The following is a 24,381-nucleotide window of genomic DNA, read 5'->3' as shown; positions in this document are numbered from 1 at the left end:
AATAGTAGACTAGTAATAGTCTAGTTGACCTTATAGTGTACTAAGGTGAATAAATTAAATATAATCCTCAAATTGTAATTTGATGGATGGAGTAAAAATCCTCTGAATAAAAAGTAGAAATAAGTTTTAGTCGACCTTTGAAACTATACTAAAAGTGGAATAAAATTTAAAATTATAATCCTCAAAATTATAAAATGGTGTAGAATCGGTAAACCCATTTTTTTTTTTATTAAAAAAAGTGGCTACAATTTCAAATTAGAAAATAAATTAATTTGATTTGCCCATGACAACTTCGCGATAGTTTATTTAGGGATACTGAGTACTGATTTCACTTTGATTAAGTAAACTAGTATTATCAGAGTTAAGATGTTTAATTTAAAAAGTCGGGCAAACTTATGAAGCTACAAAGCTCAAACTAAACTAAAATAAACCAGCAAATATTAATTTATTTGAGTAGTTGAGTATTTGTACTTTGATTGATGATGAAAAATTTTATACAAATTCTGGCAAGTCATTGCGTCATTTGAATCCGATATCATAAGGGGTCAAGATATTGGTGGGGTACTGGGGTTAGGGCATGGCGATTAATCTATAGCGATTGTTCATGTCCTTTAATTTTATTTTCCGAATTAAGTGCCATTATGGCATTACCAAACATCGCCGATCGAATAGATATTATGTCTTTGAACAAATTAAATACATTCTTCAAACTTTGAATTGGAAAGTTTCATGTAGATATTTATAGCGCATTTATTGACTAGACTAAGCTAAAAACAAGAGAAAATATATAGAAGCAAATTCGTTGGAAAACAAGAAACAGACGATAATTAGAGATGTTACTCTCATTTTGCCCTCAAGTACTGTGATTCTCAGATATTTTGAGCCTATTCCAAAGAAACATTTTAATGAAAGCAAGTGAAAGGAAAATTTTTCCTATTTCTCACGCAAATTGAGGAAGACACTTTTATCTCCAGTACTTGTTTGGTTGTGTGGCCTTTCACTTTCCTTAATTTGTTAGTCATTCGATTTTAACTGTTACGAGAGATAGGAGTAAAAAAATTATGTTTTGAGCTTTGACTAACCCTCCTTTCAAAAAAATAACTAAAGAAAAGAATGAGAGAGAGAGAGAGATATTGTTAGTAAATATAGCATTGTCGTTAACAAATTTAGAAGTTTAATATTTGATTAGGAGTCATTTTTAGACATTTTATCATCAATTAATAAAGATTTACATGTTCGAATTGTATATGGATATTTCAATATATTAATGTCGCACATTGTTGGAAAGTACTAACAGCAATTATTTTATATTTGATTTGAAACTAGTTATGTGCTTGATTTAATTAGTTACAAATTAGAGTTGAATAAGTTAAATCTATATGTGATTTAGCTACAAAAAAATTAAGGATAGTGATTCATGCGTGCCTCTACAAACTTATGTTTATTGATTGTGTAACAACTTGATCATTAGGGCATACAGCTTTCTAATTCATGAGTGCAAGTTCTGTGTTTTTTGGATGCATCTTTTGGGTTAAAAACTATGTTTCCGCTTTGAACAAATTAAATACATTTTTCAAACTTTGAATTGGAAAGTTTTAAGTAGATATTTATAGTCCATTTGTTATTGACTAGATTAAACTAAAAACAATAGAAAATATATAGAAGCGAATTCATTGTAAAAGAAGAAACATGACGATAATTAGAGATGTTACTCTCATTTTGGCTTCAAGTACTGTTCAGATGTTTTGAGCCTTATTCCAAAGAAACATTTTAATGAAACCAAGTGAAAGGAAAACTTTTTTCGAGTTAAAAAAATTGTGTTTGAGCTTTGACTAACTCTTCCTTTTCGAAAAGATATAACTAACTAAGAGAGAGATTCTTAGTAAATATAGTATTGTCAATGCCTTAGGAATAGGATCTCTGTCTATCCAAAGGATAATTTCTCTTTTTTTATCTTTACGCAGAGGTTATTCTTTCTTAAAAACTGTCCGTAGGTGGCTAACGCGGTCGTTTAACAAATAGCTATACCCCACGATCGAAGTGTACCACCAGTCATCTAAGTACAGGTGAACTAGCTCATTGTGGAGGGTACGAAAAGTCGCAGGGGCATTCGCTAGTCCGAAAGGCAACAATCAAAAGCCCCTTTATTAGTATGGTTTCTTGCTTGTCACATAGGTTGTCTTTGGCTCGTCTCCTTCTGCGATACGCGCCTGATAGTAGTAGCAGCCTGGTTGTAAATCCAACTTCGAGAAGTATCTCATGCTTATTTTATTTTTTAGGGCAAAGAAGTCTGCAATCAAAGTGGATTCTTATTCTTGATGGTTAGGTTACCTTCTTGAGCGCCCGATAATTAATGTACAAGGCTCTCTCTTCTTCTGGAATAAAACAGGGGCTCCTCAATCCTTTCTCCAGCAATATAAGGAAAAACAGCCTTGCGTTTGATATATTACAAACTAGAGTTAAATAAATCAAATGTACATGTAATTTGAAGTATTCAAGTTGAATTTAATTGTGAGACACATATATGACTAATTCAAATAAAATAATGAAAAGTGGATAGGTAATTCAAATTGAATTAGGAAAATAACTTTAAAGGTTTTTCTATATAGGAGAGATATACAAAACCTTTAAGGTAACTGCTACTATTGCTCTCTATTTCTGTCTTATATTTTTGTTCATCAATTTTTTTTCTTTAATTTACTGTTCTAAATTATTATGGTCGGAGTGCAATCTCACAATAGTATCACTATATCATGTAGGTTAATCTGCATTGATTTGTGTCTTTTCGCATCGGAAATTCTTCCTTAGACGAGCTGAAAGTGGACTTAAGGACAGTGATTCATACATGCCTCGAAAATTTTATATTTACTGATCAATTAACAACTTTAGTGTTATGAGATACAACTTGTTAATTCGTGAGTACAAGTTCTGCATTTTTCGATGCATCTTTTGGTTTAAAAAAACTTTGTTTCTGCTTTGATTTGTGTTTTTTGTTTTTTTTTTTTTGCACTAGAAAATCTTCCTTCGAGGAGTGAAAAATTAGTATTAAGGATAGTGCTTCGCGCATGCCCTAATAAAATTATATTTATTGATGAGGTAATAACTTCAGCATTATACGATAAAGTTTTTTGTACATGGGTGTAAATTATGTGTTTTTGAATACACCTTTTAGATTAAATAACTATATTGCTATTCTCAAACCATTATTGAATATCTGTGTATTTTTATGTTGGTAGTTCCAGTTAATTTTGAGTTCAAAGAATCAATATTGAAAGGATCAATATTAAGTTCAAAGAATCAATATTCACTCTCATTTTTAACATTTCAATCAATGGTGGCAAGTTTGGTGGAAGTATTAATATCAATGAAGTAGATTTATTTAGTCCAAGTGAAGAGAAAGTTATTTGACAAAGACTTTGTCCCTATTGAGCTAAACTAAATATTTATGCAAGTGAAAATGACTAAAAAATAAAAAATAAAAGAGAGAGAAAAGGGAGGGAAGAAAAAGAGAGAAAGAACAAGAAATCAAGTAACTAATTGAGAGAATATTGTTTCAAAAATTGACTTTTGCAAAGAGAAGGCGTATATTGACACACATCAAAGGTAAGAAATGAGAAGCTATGAAGAATTACGACAGCGTGATAGAAGAATATCCAACAACTATCACATGTTCCACGTGATGTGAATATCTTCAGTATAGGACAATATTTCTTAGGAACAAGTTACTGCGTCGTTTAATCACTTTCTTTTTCCACATAAAAGAAATTTTATTGACAAAAAGAAATGAGTTAATCGTATAATTTATTATGTAATCGGCAATTGTATACCAACATTAAGAAGAGAATCGACCTTCAAATAAAAATTTAAAGTAATCTTTTCGTATAATGAATTAAATATATATTTAATTGATCTTTAGTTTAATGAGAAATATTGTTGACAGAAAATTAAATTACTTCGTTACATGGCAATGCATTGAAGATGAGAATTGTATAATTTTTTTTAATTAAAAACCACCAAAAAAAGTGGGTGTTAGGCAGGACTCCTACTTATTAGAAAATTATATAAATTTTATTATTCCTTCAAAGGCTTCTTAGATATAATGATCACATTTTGATTAAAAATCAATTCTCATTCATTTCCATATCTCATATGGATATGAAATTACTCGATATAGCTGAATTTTTAAACATCAAATCATGAACAAAGTAAACAAATCCAAATTAACGTCTTCAACAGATATAACGTACTGGCAACACAATGCAACCAACGTCATGCGCTTACCCAATATTTTTTAGTCATTTAAATAGACCCCTCACGAGAAAAAAAGAGAAAATTTGTTTGCTTCTAATCAAAATTTAATGATAGCAATAGCTTGGCTTGTATGATTGAATGTGAGTGTATGGTTTTCTAGTACATGCATGCTTGCGGATAAATAAAAAAAAGGGGCAATAAAATTAAAATGACAATTGGCTGGACGGCTCAAGAACAACATGGTCGGTGATACTTGGTGAGCCTTCTGACTAGCCAGGCTGCTTGTTTGGGTCCTCTTTGGATTCATTTAATTAATTACGACTTGATTTTATACTACCCGTTTAGCTAAAACAGACAAAGAAAAAGGTTCGCAACAGAACCGCCAAATTGGCCCCCACAAATACAACTCAACTCAACTTAACCACAAAATGACGACAGGCGTCCTTGATTTGCTTTGCCAGCAATATTTGACTTCATTGCATTTCTACCTTATCTTATGTGTACAATCGGTCTTCATATCTACAAGGAAGGATATTATCACATCCTCCTGCTTGAAAGAATCCACAATGCTATGGCATGTGATTGGTTATTTATTATGTGATTATTAATTCTTCATAGATTTTAAGCGAATTAACTATGTTATATTATCACATCAACTAATTAATGAATACCATATTATTTATGATAAATTTTTAAAATGTGTGGCAGATAATTAATTTTGACTATCTTAATTATAAAGGCATTTTAAGTTACAAAAAGTTAACAACAAAATTGTTAAAGGTAAACGATATATGGAAGATCTTTCTTAATCAATGTCATCTTTTTGACAAACAAAACAAACGGGAGAAATTAACACCATTAAGTGATGTGTATATGAAAAACTTAAGACAATTGTGTTATACACTAATTATGGCAAGATCTAATTAATTTATTATGACGCATACATGTATGGCAAGAAATCACAACATAATATGAGAATTAATAATCAAGATCATATCATGCACATAGGGCAAGAATAATGAGTAATTTGTATGTTAATGGCAAATGAATCCCAATTTATGGCGTGACGATGATATTTTCCTTTAATGTCCTCTTGAATAAATTGGTTCGGGCATTGTAGCTAAAGAACTTCATTCTCATCATTCTAATTTCTAGTAATGTTCTAATTTTATTATTGTATGTTTTACTAAATGAGGGTTTTTTTTAACTTAATGATTTAAAGTGACTTGACTCAATTTATTCAGTGAATTAGAGGTGTTTGGTTTTATATTTTAATGAGATTTTTTAGATTTTTAGTTGAATAAAATAAGTTAATTATTTTGACTGTTGATGGAACGAAAAAATCTTAATAAGCCAACTAAATTCTATTGTAAAAATTATCCTCTAATTTAATATTTATTTTTCATACCTACCTCAAGAATCCACGCATTTGTACTCAGCTAAGGCTCAATTTGGAATTGAGGTTGGGCGGCTTTAGATTAAAAGTTACAGTACAAAAATATTTGGTAAACACTAACTGCTGTAGATTGAAAGCTAAGTTGATTTGATTTTACAATTGCATGATAAAAAATTTATTATATCATTACTAATTTTATCAAGATCATTATTTAAAAATTGTATTTACTGCATATTATTAACTTTTATTTCATATTTACATTTTTTTAAGCAACTGTAATTTAAAAGTTAGAATACCTCAATCCCAAACAGAGCTTAACATTAACTCATATTTGATTTTGGATAAATATTCGTTTAGTTCCTATATTTTAAATTAAGTTCATGCTTAGTCACTATATTTTAAAAAGTAATTTAAAACATCCATATAGTTAAATATGTAACATTCTTACACTTATTTTTTCTTTCTTTTTACAATAATACACTTCCACAAATATTCTTCGCATTAATTAATCTATCTATAAAAAAATCTAATTAGTAAATTAACTAATAATTATTTATTGGCAAAATAACCAATAAATATTAGTATGAAAGAACTAGTATTTTTATACCTATGTAATAATCTTACTAATAACCATTTTATTAAAAAAATTAATGCAAATTAATCCTCAAAGGAAATTAATCTGCTTTAAGTATTCGTTTAGTTCTTATATTTTAACTTAAGTTCATGCTTAGTCACTATATTTTAAAAACTATCTTAAAACATCCATATAGTTAAATATGTAACATTCTTACACTTATTTTTTCTTGCTTTTTACAATAATACACTTCCACAAATATTCTTCACATTAATTAATCTATCTATAAAAAATCTAATTAGCAAATTAACTTATAATTATTTATTAGCAAATTAACTTATAATTATTTATTAGCAAATTAACCAATAAATATTAGTATGAAAGAACTAGTATTTTTATACCTACGTAATAATCTTACTAATAACCATTTTATAAAAAAATTAATGCAAATTAATCCTCAAAGGAAAATAATAATATAAAAATTTGTGTAAATTTTTATGTTATTTTTAAGGTTAGTTTGATAAATTATCATTTTTTCTTTTTACTAATATCCGAAAGAATTTTACCGCAAGGGTATTGTCATTAAATGATAGAAAATGTAAGAGTAGAAGTGTAAAATATTTAACATTTAAGGTACTTTTTTAAATAATGGGAATAAACAGGCACTTAATTAAAAATATAGGGACTAAACGAGCATTTAGCCTTTGATTTTTTTTCAACATCCCTCCTCAATTTTCTAAGTTGCTTCATTCATCAAGTTCTTCAATTTCTCATGAATTATCATTATAGTTATGATTCTTAAACTTTTTATGTAATTATATAATCAGCATTTATAATATCCTTTTTTTTTTACTGAATTGGGTTTTAATTCATGCTATGATTTTGAAATTAGGCTTTAGGATTAGGAAGTACTTTATCATTGTCTAATTTATCTTACTTTTACTTTTATATTTTAACATTTAAATTTAGTAAGGGTATAAATTTAAAAGTACAAGTTTTTAATTTTTTAAGTTAAAAGAACAAACAGCTTAATACTTATTTTAAGAGATTCGGGTAAAAAACAGTCATTTAAATTTAGACATTCAAATTTATTTAGAGTTTAGACTAATATAAATTTATTCAAACTAAGGAAAAAAAATTTCCACATACGTCTACTAAATTTTTTTTAGTGACAATTTAATTTCTTCTCAACTGATGTGAGCAAGGTTGGAGCCCAAGACATCTAATGTCCACTCAATAGATTTTACTAATTAAATTAGCTGACGCCCATACTAACTTAGCCGTAAGATAAATATCATTTCTCATAAATTTAAACAAAATCTTTGAATGTTAAAATATTCTTAATTTGATGAAACAAATTTTATTTTTATAGGAAGAGGCTTTTGCCATTCACAAATGACACTTCTTGACATTTGTCATAAGAATTATAAGCTTCTTCGATAAATATTAAGCAACTGAAATGGCAAATAATTGCTCATGCATGAACAGAAAAATAGATGGTTAACCTTCGATTTGGTTAGGATTTTCAATTTTCTTTTATACATGTTAACAGTTCGGTGGTTGAAACATTAAATGATAGTTTTAGAAATAATGTAAATAATAAATTAACTTATTTAATGTCCTTCTTTTTTTTTCCACTCCTGAGTCCATGAATTTGTCTTATTTTGGCAGAAGATGAAGTGATGATGACTGGCAGCAAATTGCCTCTGCCTCATGCAATTGTAGTAGGCTTAAAGCCATCTTCTTTCATTGCCTCCATTTTTAGATTTTTATTACTTTTTTTTTATTTGTTAAGACAGAAAAAGATCATCAAGGTTGATATAAATGATATGTGGAGTGGAGGGCATTTGAATAAGAAATTTTATTGTATGAATTAATTAAATTAATTAAATATACTTTAGAAAACAAAATCAAAGTCACGGACACATAAATTAATTTCTGTACGCGTTTCCGCTCATCATGGAGTCAATTAATTAAGTTAATTCTTCCAAATACTTCACCTTCGCTCATACTCCCATAGTTTTATTTTCATATTGTAAGAGCTAGATCGAGCATGAGACCGAAGATCTCGATTCATCTGAGTTCTTCCAAATGTACCCCATGAAAATGATATGGGGTATAGTTTCAAACTTTTTAATGATAAATAATTTAGGTATTTATCTAATCAATTCATCGATATTTATTAACAAATATGATCAAGTCAGAATAAATAGGAATATAAAAATGAAGTGGGGTGAAAATTACGTGCCAAAATTTATCAGAGTACATTGCACCTAACTGTAACTTGATAGCTAATCCGTGCGTATAATATCAATTAATTTTATTATTAATTAATTTTATAAATTTAATCAATGAATAATACATGAAATAAATACTACATCATACAAAATACAAACTTAAGTATCCAGGATTAAATCTCAACTTGAAAAAAAAAATCTATTACTAATAGTAAGAGAAGGGATTGTGATTGTCATCAATTGCTGTCAATTCTCTCTCTTTTGATCATATTATCTTCAGCTAAAGTAGTGTGCATGCAGCCTACCATGAACTAAGAGTCAAAATATGATCTTTCACGATCGAATACTTCCAAATCCTCCAACCATCATTTAACTGAGACCAACCAAATTTTTGACAAGAGGACAATATCAAGCAATTATTAAGTCAATGCCCACTTATCTATAAAGACGCATTCTCTAGCTAGCAAGGATTTTACTGCCTTTCTTAATTTTTGCTTTTTTCACGAAATTTCGAGGACCTAGTTTGATATATGTATAGTTCTGTAATGAGACACGGTTTGGCTTTTACATAACAAAGCTAAAACATCATGTTCAACTAAACCTAGCTTAATCTCCATGATTTTCAAAAAGTAGAATATGATTTTCCTCAATTAAGTAGTATAAGTCCAATAAATGTGAAAAGCTTCTTAATGCGTTGGTGCAATTGTTGACTACAGTTAGTCATTTTTGGTCTCGTGTACAATATTTTATGTTGAGTGATAATGTCATACGACGTTACATTATTTACGTAGGCCATGCGTCCTACAAAAAGAAATCTATGAATATATAAAATAGGTTATTTGACACATAATTCATTAATAATGTATCAACAAGTACAGAATGTGAAAGAAGATATGGAAGAGAAAATATAAAAAAGACAAAGAGAAGAACAGCGGAAGTAGTTGTCAAAATAAAGAGAAGTGGTCACGGGATTCTATAGACTAAAGACAATCTTGATCGATTTTGCATATTCATCTCCAGCCCATTCCCACTTAAATTCATGCTTCGGCAGTCTCTCTCGCCCCCATTCCAATTACTTTTCTACAACTAGCTACATACAATTTGCAAATTTCTTTCTTTGGGAAAAAAAAATCCCTACACTTATTTTATTACTTAAGTTATTTTGATATATGTGTGTGTGATTTTTCCTTTTCAAAGTTTTGCATCGAGAGAAAACTAAATTCCCTCATGATCAATACCCATAATGCTGGGCAAGGGGGGATCCATGATCTTTGTTTTGATCTAAATTTATAAATTTATTATATATATATATTTTGTGTGAATACTTCTGTAACATAGAAAGAAGTCAAAACACATATATTAAGGGTAAAAGTTTGTTTAATCACTATATTTTGAGGTTAATGTCTGTTTAATTTTTATATTTTTAAAAATATTTTAAAATATTCTTGCCGTTAAATTACTGACACCCGTGTCATTATTTTTTGTTCTTTTAACTTACTTTTACAATATTATCCTTTTTACAATAATGTATCCTTTTTCAGACATTAATAAAAAAAGAATTAAATTACTAATTTAAACCTAAAAAATAAAAAAAAATATTAATTTTTTGTGGAATACTTGCTGAGGAGTTAATATATTATTTTTTTATTAGTCTCTAAAAAAATTAGTAATTTCATTTTTGTACAATATTAATTCTTTTAGACACAAGTGAGTTTTTCACATTATATTCTTTTTGTTTTTCTTTTTTTAAAGTCTATATTTTTTCTTCTATTTTATTACAAATTAATTGATGTTGCATCAAGAGCCTCACTCCAACTAAATATAAATTTGTAATAAAATAAATCTCTAACTCTAATTAAAATAATAGATTACAATTGGATTTTAAAGTTCCTAAAAATAACTATAAACAGTATTTTAGTTATTTTAGTCGAAATTAATTTTGAGATATACTTGACAAAAAAAGTAAAAAGCTACTTTTTATCTAAAAATCGTAAAACTTTTAGGAACTTTTATGAATGTTCTTTTTTTTTTTCCTTGATATTTTTGATATAAATCCACCCGTGTATTGCGGGTTCCAATCTAAAAATTTTACTAGTTGAAACAAGTGGTTTAACTAACTGCAAACAATTATGACTGTCATTTGGTTCAACTATAATAATATTTCTTTTTTATGGTGCATGACTACATCAGGTTTTGAGATAATAGGGTTCACGTGATTTTTTTTTTTTTCCAATCAAGCTTATTGATATGCAACAATCGAAACCACTATGACACATGTACATGAGAAATAAAAACCATTATGAAATGTAAAATGGTAAAAGAATCCCAGCTCATGGAATATGATTATTTTTCATAATTTGTGACCTAACAGCTATGAAAGCATGAATATAGGTATTTTGAATAATTTCTTAAAATACAAGATCTAGCTAAATCATTACCCTATCAAAATATATACTCAAAAATTCATCTTTTGGTTTAATGTATGTATTCCACATTTGCTAGATTATTAGAAATCTTTGTTACAAGATGCAACTTAATTAGTGAATATCCAACACCTATGATGGTGTATACGTTTACATTTACCAATAAATTTTTTTTATTTTTTATTTTTTTGGAAAAAGGTAAGCATGGACGCCAAATGAAAGCAAAATAAAAATAATTTATTTTCAAATATTTTTTTTTATTTTGATGGTCTATATTTTATCTGATAACCACTAATGTCTCACTTGAACTTTGTTCTGAAGGAGCTCAGGTTAAAAATAATTTTGCTTGTATATGCTGGATTCATTACGATTGAGTAATGAAGCTGATTAGTTAAGTTAAGAGAGCAAATAAAATTTGACTGGAAAGTAAAATTAAATGAGCTTTTTGTACGGTAGAAGAAAGAAAGGTCAAAGGGCACTGCTAAGAAGGTTAATTAAAGTGGTCGTCCAATGTCCTTGAGATGTCAAATTTCTCATCTTAAAACCTCCTCTCATGTAGGGCCTTAGTTATCTATACATGTACATAGATCTTTCTATTTACACCCATCACTGCTCTTCCTATATTCTTCTCTTCTTTCATCTTCATCTTCTTCAAAATAAAATTATTTTTTTGTCATATTTAATTAATTGGTAGCAAATTAAATTAATTAATATTAAACAATAGCTCTTATCTTAATACCCAACTTGCATGCATACGTACATACATACACCACCACTCGGTCATCTCGTACAATTTTTACATGTGTATATATATGTAAACAAATCCAAACTCGAGCTTTTAGGTTAAAGGCAATTGAAGCAGCAACCATGAGCATGAGCATGAGCATAAGCATGAGCAACAATAACGACAGCAAAGATGACGATCACGAACACGACGTGGTTATGCCTGGCTTTCGCTTCCATCCTACCGAGGAAGAGCTTGTAGAATTCTATCTTCGCCGTAAGGTTGAGGGCAAGCGTTTCAATGTTGAACTCATCACTTTTCTTGATCTTTATCGCTATGACCCTTGGGAACTTCCTGGTAATTGTTTATAAATACATACACACGCACACTCCCTCTCTTTCAAGGCATCCTATCCTATGTAATCAATCATCTTATCTTTTTCTTTTAATATATCTTTCTTCTGCATCATGTGCTAGCTAGGTAGCTACTTTATCATATGCCAGCTATTTAATTAATTTTTTTTATTATATGTATATGAGTGAACTCAATTGCATCATTTGTTGACCATCTGCAGCTCTGGCAGCAGTTGGGGAGAAAGAATGGTTCTTCTATGTGCCAAGAGATCGAAAGTATCGTAACGGGGACCGTCCCAATCGAGTTACAACATCTGGGTATTGGAAGGCAACCGGAGCTGATAGAATGATTAAAAGCGAAAATTCTCGTTCAATTGGCTTAAAGAAAACCCTAGTTTTCTATTCTGGCAAAGCTCCTAAAGGCATCCGTACCAGTTGGATTATGAACGAATATCGGCTTCCACAACACGAAACTGAACGATACCAAAAGGTAAGTAAGAGTAAAGTAATCCCTCAAAAATTAACAAATTAGAAGTCAACAATTTTATAAGCTTCTTAACATGATCTTAATTAAGATATGTTATCTTGATTTGATTGCATATCTTGTTGGAACCCTAACTCACAACCTTTCACTGGAACCTCACTTGAGCTAAATTTTTCTTCATCTCCCACAACTGTTTTCGCCTCAAGTTTGAGAGAATAATTCCCAAAGATTTCCTATATGGATCCGTTGTGATAGAAATTCAAATGAAAGGATCTTATCAAGAAAAGATACGAAATTTTAGTTCCAGGAAAATATTCCTGTCAGTTTAAGAATCTCTAATCATGTAGAATTTAATGGGGTTTGATTATTGTATGTTCTCGAGAATTCATAGCAACATGCATGAATGTTCAAGACTTCTGCTACTTCTCAATTCCCATAACTATAAACTGATTCTTAATGCCCTAAAATATTTTAATGCGAGTCCTTGGTCTTCTGTTTAATTGCATCGTTTCGGGAAATATCCGTTCATCTTTTGATATTCTCCATACTTTTTCAGGCAGAAATATCACTTTGCCGTGTACACAAGAGACCTGGAGTCGAAGATCACACATCTCTTCCTCGTTGTCTTCCAACATCAAAAGCATCTTCTTCGAGAACCGGGTCATCCAGGTCGACTACACGACCCGATAAAATATTGTATTATCACCATCGTCGTCATGGCATTGAAAGATTGCAAGGTTTTGGTGGGCAGTCATCACATCAACAAATGGAAATGGTAACTGATGAAAAGATGAGTACTAATACCGATCAAACTGATGGAAGCAGCAGCAGCTGCTCAGATGTGGCAGCGGTTCTCGGTCTCTCAAAGCAAAATGTGTACCGTCCAAATATGGCTTCAATTACCACTTCATTACTTGGACTCCCATCTTCGATAATGGAAGAACAAGCCGCAGCTTCAACTTTAGTCCCTAGTTGCACTACCACTACTCTTTTTCCAGTAGCTTTATCTTCCTCTTCTTCTTCTTCTCTTATTTATTCCGATGCAGCCGATGAGTTTCACGGGCTTTTAACCTACCCACAAGCTTCGATGAACCACCACCAACAGTATTACAATATCGATCATCATCTTCACCTTCAGGAATTGCAGCCACAGTCTCTCAATTTGCTTGCAACCCCACTTCCGGCCGCCTTCTCGGACAGACTTTGGGAATGGAATCCAATTCTGGAGGCAAGCAGAGAGTACAATGATCCATTCAAATAATTGATCTAATTACGGTATTCATACTGATAATTTATTTCACTAAGTGTCTCAAGCTTAATTAATTCTCTATTACTTCTGTGTAATGACATTGCTAGCTTGAAATATGGCATAATGAACATGATTTGTATTTGCTTAATTCTCCACTAGGGTTGAGTGATTCCTTCTGCAAAACATTGTTTTAGCACTATGCTCAAGTTTTCCATATAGATTACCATTCATTGGTGTATAGAGTAGTTTATTTCTCCTCAACTTATTATTTTGATCAAGGGCTTTGAGTCTTCCTGTATGTAATGTTGGATCCTTTTAAAAAAAGAAAAAGAAAATTGAAAATCAGCCTCTTTTTGCTTGGAGCAACTTTTTAATCGATTGTTAATTATATTATTTTAATGTGTAATATTTTGTTAAAAAAGCTTAGTTCCCAAAATAAAATGCAGTTTAAAAAATTAAAGTAAAATTTTTTAAACAAAATGAGATTTTAGCCTCAAAAGTTCTTTAGTCCGATTTCAATTAATAATTAAACTTTAATACCTCTTGTATCTTAACTAATATTACACAAATTCAAAGCAAATCCATTGCAATTAATAATTAAGCTTCAATCTCCTTGCATTTTACAAAATCATTGGTTGAATTGTTGTCATCTTTTCAGTCAGTTGGATTTTAAAATTAGCCACTCTTTCCATGAAGTTAATTATGTTGCCAATTATTTGGTGAACCAAGGTTTAAAGTGATCTGCTTACATTTGGTAGGACGATCCAACACAAGAGGAGATTTCTAAGTGTCTTATTATGCTAAAGGGTTTCCTAGTTATTGATTTTTTAAAATTTGTTCATCCTATATTTTTCCTATTTTGCTGTTTATTTTTTCAGCTTTCATTTTGTGACCAGATATTTTGAGTCCCTTTCCCTTGCTACACACACACACACACACACACACACATATATATATATATACACACACGTTTAACATTGTTTAGTTGCTGTAATGGTGATCAGAGTATGTTAATTGGTGATGGGAGAATTATGATTCTATCCTAATTTGAACTTATATGAGCTTTGATTTTCCAACCATGTACTTTGTTATTGTTATTCATGTTTGGTCCAGTGAAAGAGGGATGTGCTTTGCTTTGATTGAAATTCTGAACAAGATTCTAAGTGAGAGGCAAAATTCTTTCTTGCGTAAAAGGGTCCTCAAGAAATTAAAGACAGTATCTCAGGTTCGTTATTGTGAATTTTTAGATAATTGGTATTCTCTATTTTTTTTAGTATACATTTGTTTTAGATTAAAAAAAAATGCTTTCCTTAACATCAAAAACACACCAAGAGCCCCTAGGTTAAGTTGATTGGTACTTCCCCTACTTAACTCTAAGGCCAGAGAGTTCAAGTCTCTCCACTTAAATATTTTATATTGAATTGGCTTTCGTGTATAAGTTAATCAACTTTATGGCCTTCTACGTTAAAAGTTTAAGCCCACCTCAGGGCTTCCATTTGTTGTAAAGTCTCTCTTTAGTGAACTTTATTACATTACTTGATTCCGAGTCCACTGCGATGACAATAACATGTTCATCCACAAGAACCAGAAGTTATTTATTTATTTTTAATTACATCAATGAAACCATCCGACTCATAATTGCCAAGAAATTACGCTAGAAAATTAAAAACGTAGCCTATTGATTTCATTCATTTCGTTTGTTTATATACAAGTGCTCTTTCTTGTCATGATGTCATTCTTACAACTCCTGCATTTGAACTCAGTCCTATGGCTAATACTAATTTGATGTAATGACTGTTATTCTCCGTCCATTGCAAAGGTTCTGGTGTGTTGTTTTATTAGCTAGTCACATGATGTCCTTCGTATGTAATCCTTTGGATTTATGTTGAGCCTTGCTAAGTCAACAACCAGTGACCATATCTATCCTTCTTGCTGACTCACCATCCATGGAAGTATTGGCGATGAGGTTTCATTGAGACCTCTGATGGAGCGCCAGATTTAATTTATCAAACACACTTACTTCCCTAACACCCAGATTTAATTAGATTTTAGACCTAAAAATGATTTAAGGCCCAGTTCACAAACGGGCGCTACAAAAGAGAGGTGCAATTTCAGTTGAGCGACATATACGTACAATGAATTAAGAGAGAGAGGCCCAGTATCAAGGCTTCTCATAACTTCATTAATATGGAAGAATGCAACAATGATGACGAGGATTGAATTTGCATGCATTCAACTCTGTAGCAACACTCCTTTTGGCTTTTGGTAAATTAAGGTCTTAGTTAAATTTTGAGATACAATTATAACTTAAAAGTTACAGTACTAAAATATTTAATAAACATTAGTTGTTGTGACTTAAAAATTAAGTTGATTTGTAATGAAAAATCTATAATTTATATGTTTGCTATTTTTGTCACAATTAATTATTATTTAAAAGTTATATTTACTATACATTATTAATTTTTATTTTATATTTACAACATTTTTTTCAAAGAAACTGTGGTTCAGAAAAATAGCACCTCAGTATCACACAGCGCCCAAAGTGATATTCCTCAATCAATTCAAAGACTAAAAATTAGTTTAGAATGATATCTTATGGATGAGGAATTCTATAATTTCTCCTTATGGAGATCTATTAATTGATGTTATATAAGGGATAAATATATAATAAGTTTGCTCAGATAAATAATTGCGTTTGCTCTGTGTGTGTGTGTGTGTGTGTGTGTGTGTGTGTGTGTGTGTGTGTGTGTGTGTGTGGGGTATAATAATCCAACATGAACATATATAAATATCAGATGTATATCAAAAATGAGTTTTCTTTTTATATATTTTATAGGCAGCAGGACGGTCTCAGATTGCATTGCCGCAGTCTTTTCTGTAATGAAGAAATGAGAGGACAACGTACGGTTCACACAAGTCATGGGAGGAGAGGTAGCTTGTACTGGCCTGTGGGTCAGCACGTAAGAATATAACGCAATGTATTTTGTTGCGTTCTCTCTCTCTCTCTCTCTCTCTCTCTCTCTCTCTCTATGTTAATGAGTCACAAGGAGGAGAAGCATCATTATAGGAGATGTAATAGTGAATCTTATGGAATTTGTCAAACGAGTGGGCAGGACTAAATTATTTTCTTACAACAGACTGCTTGGAAAGGATGTGAGCCACCTCTGTATTTTTTGGCCGCTAAAATGGATTTAGACTTCCAAATCACGCAAATATGCGTCAGATTGTGTTTTGAAGTTCTCTCTTTTAGCGTCCTGTCCTGTCCCGTCCCCTCTAGTTAGTTTATATTTAGTTTTAGGATTTCCTAGTTATGTTCTCTATAGGTCTGTGTTATGTCTCCATATTCCCAATAAACCCTATATTGTAATATTTGTAGATTGCAACACTATATATATGTGTGTGTTTTTCAAGAAAAGATTATAACTTTCTTTTATTGAAAAAGAAAAGAAAAGAAAATTCCAATTTTGATTTTAGTTGGTTAAATTAAAGAACTAAATAGGTGCAAGATGACGATCTGATTTTTTCTTTATGAGTTGAATTTAAAAACCTTTATGCCAAACAAAGAAAACTTAAAAATCCATCACATCCTTCAAATTGATAATTCGAACTGTCAAATGCGAATAATCTGCCATCAATAATGAAAGGAATTCTGCTATATGTAGGATTGTACGAAACTTAACCAATATATACCTACAACTATAATATAGGGCATTCAATTCCTCGTCTCAATCAAAGATTCTCAATTTCTATTATAGCAATTGCTTTCTAAAATTTCAAACACACATTGACACACATAGTAAGCTAGTTACATTTTCTGAGAAATAAAATTAAGATACTAAAGTGATTAATAATGACTTTATACAATGCAGCATGCATGGACCTCTCTAGCTAAATTGTCGAAACCCCACAATGCCATAGCTGCTGTTGCTTGCGGGCCTGCAGCTGTATCTGTGTTGTTAATTTGTACAAGTGGGGTATTCATCTTGTTGCTGACTTTGCAGTGCATATTAATATCCGTTAGAACCTGCTAAATACTACAAGACAATGCTAGATAGCTATAGCTATAAACAAGCTACTTGTGATAATTACCAGATCCTATTTTAATTATGTCTCCTTTTCCTTTTATGTTTGTGGCTTGGAGTTTGAATTTGATCTTTGAATGAATGAAAGTTTATAAAGGAGAGATTTAGTAATAGTATTTGCTCTCTATCGTGTGCCTTTCGAGAAAGCCTAGAATGTCTCTAATATACCATTCAATAATATATATATATTCTAATAATTTTCTGTTTAAGTATAAAATATATATTCCAAAAACTGCTACATGATTGAGAACTGCAATGCATATAAATGAATATATATATACACCCAGCACGATAGATACCACTGTATATATACACAGACATTTTTCCAAATGACAAGCACAATTAAATCAAAACTTTGCATGATCAGATTATACGGCTGGAAAAGATAAAAGTAAATCAGGTCAACAAGAAAAAAGTAATGCGGATTTTTCTTAATGGAGTGGTTCTCTAGACACCTAAGTAGTGTGACCCCCCGATAGGTCGAGGTTCTATAGACACCTAAGTAGTGTGACCCCCGATAGGTCGAGTTTGTCTGATTTTGGTTCTGCAGCTTTTAATTATTTTTTCCCTTATTTAACAACAAGGGAAAATCCAAATTTCTTTTTGAGTGTTTGTTAGTATCTCTGTCATCAGTAACAGAATCAAAATTTGAACCCATCTTTCTTGTCTCCATTGAAAATAATGTTAATTTATTGTGAGAAAAATCGGTCCAGTTCCTGCATATACTAGCGTGTTACTTTCATAGCTAGTTGTATCTTTTGTCAATGATCCAGGTTTTTTCTTTTGGCATCAGTTAATCGCATGCGTCGGTCATATAATAACTAGAGGAAAACCTATTTTTCAGAAATGTAACTCATACTTTTAAAGCTTAGAACAATGCTTATTATAAGGGTATCCTCCAGATTAGAATACTGTGATTTTTAATCCATACCTTATGAGATGAAATCACTAAATCTTAATAACAAGTGCGTGAGTGGGTTGTTAACATTAGCCACCAAGTAAATTGAGTATTTATATCAAATACTCAAGTTTGTGTGCTGTTATTAATTTTTGTTTTATGTAATTTTTAACACTCATCTACTCGTTTATCTTCCTAATAATATTTCCTTTTAATTAAAAGAAGGCAAAAACGAAAGTACGAACTAATTATAGGCTACAGAACTTAATTTAAGGCTGAAATTCAGTTCATTTCGTTTATTTTTTATTTATTAATCATTTTCCTTGGGTAAACTGCTAAGGAGAACATATCTCACATTAAAATAAATAGATAATGTTCAAATATGAATTAGTTTCATTAGCATCTAAATGGTATCAAAATCAAACCTTCTAAGGAGAATTTCACATGAACTAAGTGTAATGCGATAGATTTAAATGAAAACTGGGTAATAACACCTAAGGTCTTGTTTGGGATTGAGGTGCTCTACCTTTTAAGCTACAGCTGCCGTAAAAAAAAATAAAAAATTGTAACTATTAAATAAAAGTTAATAATATTAGTAAATATAATTTTTAAATAATAATTTTGATAAAATTATTAAAGATATAATAGAATTTTCATTATACAAGTGAAAAATCATATCAACATAACTTACGAACTACAACATCTAATATTTACCAAACACTTTAGTACTGTAACTTTTAAGTTATAACTGTCCAACCTCAATTATAAACGCACCCAAAGTGATAAAAGAACAAAAAAAGAGGAATTCTTAGATATTCCTCCTTTAAACACTTCCATAATTCGATGTTTGTATATTTACCTTTCAACAAATAAAGTAAAAATAAATGCACACTGAAAAAAATTCAACATATGACGGAGTATACATTGGGACCATCGTTCGAAAACCAAAATATAAAGCATAAAGCTTGATCAAACAAGATCTATACTTCGAAAAGCCATTGGGGTCGTATGACGCATGAACTTCTTAGGAGGATTTGGATTTTGGAGGCCTATTTACCAAGAAGGAGAAGTTCAATAAAGCCCTATATTACCCAGGTTTGTTTCAAAAAATTAAGTAGGAAGTATTTGTAAAGCAATATTTAGTAAAAGGAATCACTTAACCTTAGTGGAAAAATAAGCAAATCATATCCACCATTATCATCAATCGGTCATTCATATTCTTCAATTCTTGTAATGTACTTACAACACGGAAGTACTAGGGAAAATAATTACTAAAGCCTCTAGCTAGCCAGATTAAAATAATCAGTGGTGATATAGAGTTTATAACTATCTCTAAATAAGTATGTCCCATCTAGATAAAATTTATAATTGATCAATAATTACTTGAATGGATCATTGTACTCTCTGTTTGCCTCCGGGATCGGATTCCACTCCCACAATCTGTCCGAGAAGGCTGCTGGAAGCGGACTTGGAAGCATATTGACAGACAGCGGCTGCGATTGCGGTGGCAATTGTGGGAAGTGTGAGTGATGCTGCTGCTGCTGATGATGATGCTGATAATTGTAATATTGTTGTTGGTGGTTCATGGAGGCTTGTTGATAGGCTAAAAGCCTATGAAATTCATCAGTTGCATTGGAAGAAGCAGCAGAAGAAGAAGAAGTAGATAAAGCTACTGGAAAAAGAGTGGTAGTGCAATTAGGAACCAAAGTTAATGATGCTGCTTGTTCTTCCATTAATGAAGGTGGCAGCCCAAGTGCTGAGCTAACTGAAGCCATATTTGGGCGGTACACATTTTGCTTTGAGAGTCCAAGAACTGTGGTGACATCTGAGCAGCTGCTGCTTCTGTCAGTCTGATCAGTATTAGTACTCATCTTTTCAGCTGCAATGTCCATTTGTTGCTGTGATGATTGCCCACTCAAAGCTTGGAATCTTTCAATGCCAAATTGATGATGGTGGTGAGGGTCTAGTCTCTTATCAGATTGCGCTGACATCGATGACACTGATCTCGATGAAGATGCTCTTGAAGTTGGGAGAGAACGAGGGAGAGATGGGTGGTCTTCGACTCCAGGTCTCTTGTACACACGGCAAAGTGATATTTCTGCCTGAAAAAAATATGGGGAAAGAAGAAAATGAAGAAATATTTGATGAAGTTTAGTAATTTTAGACATGATCGAGGAATTCAATGAAAAACTAATCAGATATTAAGAATCTGTTTTTGGAGTTATAAGAAGTAGCAGAAGAAGCATTCAATTTTGACATTTAGGTGAGAAAGTTCATGCATGGTGGTGCTAATTTTAGAGAAAAGAAAGATAAAGAAGAAAATGAAGAGATATGTGGTGAAGTAAAGTAATTTTAGAAAAGATCAAGGACTTCAATGAAAAACTAATCCGACATTAAGAATCTGTTTTTGTAGTTATAAGAAGTGGCAGAAGAAGCATTCAATGGACAGTTAAGTGAGAGTTCATGCATGATGCTATGAATTTTGGAGAAAAGGAAGACAAATTAATCAAAACCCTATTAACTTATACATGATTTGGGAACAGTTTCTGTCAGAAATTTTTCTGGAAAATCTATTGTCTTATATTTGTCTTGACAGGATCCTTTCGTTTTTCTCTCCCGATGGGTCTATTTTCTGGTAGAAATTAAGCCTATAGTAAACTCTCAAGCTTGGGGTAAAAACCACTGTGGGAAGTGAAAAAAATTTTGACCCAAATGAGGATAAAAAAGAGGCATATGATCTAGGGTTCATGATTTGCAAATCAAAGATAACATTTCTTCATCATCAATAAGGTCAAAACTCTTTAAAAAAAAAAGAAAATTAATGAGAAAGCTTAGAAAATTGCTGCCTTCTAATTGCAGATGACCACCTTTTGGTATCGTTCTGTTTCATGTTGCGGCAACCGATACTCGTTCATAATCCAACTGGTGCGGATGCCTTTAGGGGCTTTCCCAGAGTAGAAAACTAGGGTTTTTTTCAAGCCAATTGAACGAGAATTTTCACTTTTAATCATTCTATCAGCTCCGGTTGCCTTCCAATACCCAGAAGTTGTTACGCGATTGGGACGGTCCCCATTTCGGTATTTTCGATCTCTAGGCACATAGAAGAACCATTCTTTCTCCCCAATCGCTGCCAAAGCTGATGATCAACAAATGAAATGAAATGAATTCGTAGCTCAGAAAAACAATTAGGGCAGAAAATAATAAAGTAGCTGGTTTAGCTAGCACACATGATAGCTAATTAGCTACAAGACACAAAAGAAATATATATTAATAAAAACAAAAAACAGCTAAGATGATTGGTTACACAGGATAGGATGCCTTGAAGGAGAGGGAGTGTTTGGAAGTATATATAAATAATTACCAGGAAGTTCCCAAGGGTCATAGCGATAAAGATCAAGAAAAGTGATGAGTTCAACATTGAACCGCTTGCCCTCAACCTTACGGCGAAGGTAGAATTCTACAAGCTCTTCCTCGGTAGGATGGAAGCGAAAGCCAGGCATGACCACGTCGTGTTCGTGATCATCCTTGTTGTCGTTGTTCTCGTTGTCGTTGCTTTCATTGTTATTGCTCATGTTTGCTGCTGCAATTGCCATAAACTAAAAGCTAAAGCTTAGAGAATCAAACTTGAATTTTGATATGGGTTAGCTGTTTTATTTATACTTGTATAAACGGTAAGAAATTGAGTATGTGTGGTGTATGTATGTATGTATATGCAAGTGGGTAGGCTATTAAGATAAATTAGGAGATAGTGAAATTAATTTTTAGCACTAATTAATAAAAAAAAAATCAATTTGGAAAATGATGAAGATTGAGAAGAGATGAAGAAGGAGAAGAGAGAAGAAACAGGAAAAGAGTCGTAGTGGGAGTTAATAGAAAGATCTACATAGCATTGAGGCCCTACATATGAGAGATGGCTTTAAGGTGAGAAAATGACATCTCAAAATATAGGACAAGGGTGACCACACTTACCCCCTAGCGGTGCCTTTGGACCTTTCTTCAATATTTCTTCTACCAAAGAAATATTTTATTTTATTTACCTAGGTTTTTTACTCATTAATTATTTTCACCAAATTATGCAATTATAATTGCCTTTGCTCACTTCTTATCTCATTTCAGTTCCTCTTTTTCTTTGCTAGGCCAAGTCAATTATACCATATTTGTTCTTCTAATATCTTGATAAAAAAGAATAAAAAAATATTTTGTTTTTAGTTATTTAATTGTAACAGTTTACTTGGATTTGCGCAACGGTCTACTCACGATTACGGGTCTAAATCTTGACAGCATTGCTTCTAGATCCATTCAAAAGGTCTCATACTGTTTTGGTAAGAAGCTCATAATATATAGCTATGGTCTCGATTTCTCATCAGACAGTGTGAGAATTCCGACACTCCTTGCCATTTGGGTGATAGATGACTAATTTGTTTTGTAATAAAGGGAAAATAAACCGCAATTCCAAATTTTTAAGTATTATTTCATGTTAACATAAGGACAAATCTACTTATGGTACCAATCATGCAATAAACCTTAATTTGTAACATTTAATTTCAGTTTTAATGTGTGAACCCGAATCAATTATGCCAAAGTCACTAAATCCGAGCAAAGTTGATGATTTGGATTTAATTCGGTTCAATTACATAAATAATACATGCAAATAATTTTAAAATCATAGTGTACATAACATATCTTCTTAATTTTTCTTTTAATTAAGGATTTGAAAATTAATGTAGTTGACTCGGCTTAACCTGTGGTTTAACGAAGAGACACAATACTTAAAATACGTGAACTAATTAATGACATTTATTTTACACACACATATATATATTCAATAAATTGAGTGGCTACCTTTGTTTCTGGTTAAGATATATAATTAAGATAATGATTTCTTTACATTCATCAATTACAAATTACGCATGAGTAAGGGTATGTTTGTGAGGGCATTCAATATCAGACACATACTCTTAAAATACAAATTGTACGTGTAGCTAGTTGTATAAAAGTAATTGGAGTGGGGCTAGGCAGACAAACCATGGATTGGAGGTAATGAATTTGCAAAATCGATTTAGTTTGTAAATGGATGGGTCAAGAGAATCCCGTGACCACTCTTCTGTTCATGACAACTACTTCCCTTTTTCTTAATATTTTTTCCCCTTTTCCATCTCTTTCACATAATCACATTCTATATATATATTAGGTAAATTATATACTAATTAATTTTATCCTCATTTGTACTACAGATGAAAATTTTCAGGTTGCGTATGTTCACGTTTTACAAGATACAGATTGTGCAGTGCACGGTTTTCCTTCCTGTTATAATACTCTAAAATAATAATGTATTGTTTAAAGTTCGCATGTTAAAAATGCGGATATTCTTAATAGATATATGACGCATGGTGGACGAAATTGATTAAATATTAAATTAACCATAAATAAGAAAGGAACTCTATAGAACATTTAATTTTTTTTTTTAAAGAACTTTACTGAACAATTGAACAAGTTATCAAATGAGCTTTTGTATTGGTATCACAATCGGCTATATACACAAGAAAATTCAATATACACGTAATTATATACAAATCATGGTGATTGCAAGATCGACCTTAATTAGTGATGGTGGGAATCATGGTAATTGCTAATGAAGAGATTGTTTCCTCTCTAATAATATGTTAGGTCTTAATCACCGATTAGTTCTCTACCGTGTATTTAAATAACT

At 31.2% G+C, this 24,381-nt stretch overlaps 2 protein-coding genes across 2 annotated transcripts; one reads left to right on the top strand and one right to left on the bottom strand.

Annotated features, from left to right (window-relative positions):
• Window positions 1-11,748: 11,748 nt before the first annotated feature.
• LOC18041842 (NAC domain-containing protein 35) lies at window positions 11,749-13,703 on the top strand. The gene is made up of 3 exons (XM_006431321.2): window positions 11,749-11,962; window positions 12,180-12,448; window positions 12,999-13,703. The coding sequence occupies exons 1-3, from the start codon at window positions 11,749-11,751 to the stop codon at window positions 13,701-13,703; spliced, it is 1,188 nt and encodes a 395-aa protein (XP_006431384.1).
• A 6,318-nt stretch (window positions 13,704-20,021) lies between these two features.
• On the bottom strand, window positions 20,022-22,299 carry LOC18041841 (NAC domain-containing protein 35). Its single transcript, XM_006431317.2, has 3 exons — window positions 22,033-22,299; window positions 21,539-21,807; window positions 20,022-20,773 (listed from the first exon to the last, which is right to left on the bottom strand). The coding sequence occupies exons 1-3, from the start codon at window positions 22,262-22,264 to the stop codon at window positions 20,051-20,053; spliced, it is 1,224 nt and encodes a 407-aa protein (XP_006431380.1). The 5' UTR covers window positions 22,265-22,299; the 3' UTR covers window positions 20,022-20,050.
• Between the last annotated feature and the right edge of the window lie 2,082 nt (window positions 22,300-24,381).

The sequence above is a fragment of the Citrus clementina genome, unplaced genomic scaffold, assembly GCF_000493195.1.
Source record: "Citrus clementina cultivar Clemenules unplaced genomic scaffold, Citrus_clementina_v1.0 scaffold_5, whole genome shotgun sequence".
In the NCBI taxonomy this organism is placed as follows: domain Eukaryota; kingdom Viridiplantae; phylum Streptophyta; class Magnoliopsida; order Sapindales; family Rutaceae; genus Citrus; species Citrus x clementina.
This window is presented reverse-complemented; position numbering and strand designations above follow the sequence as displayed.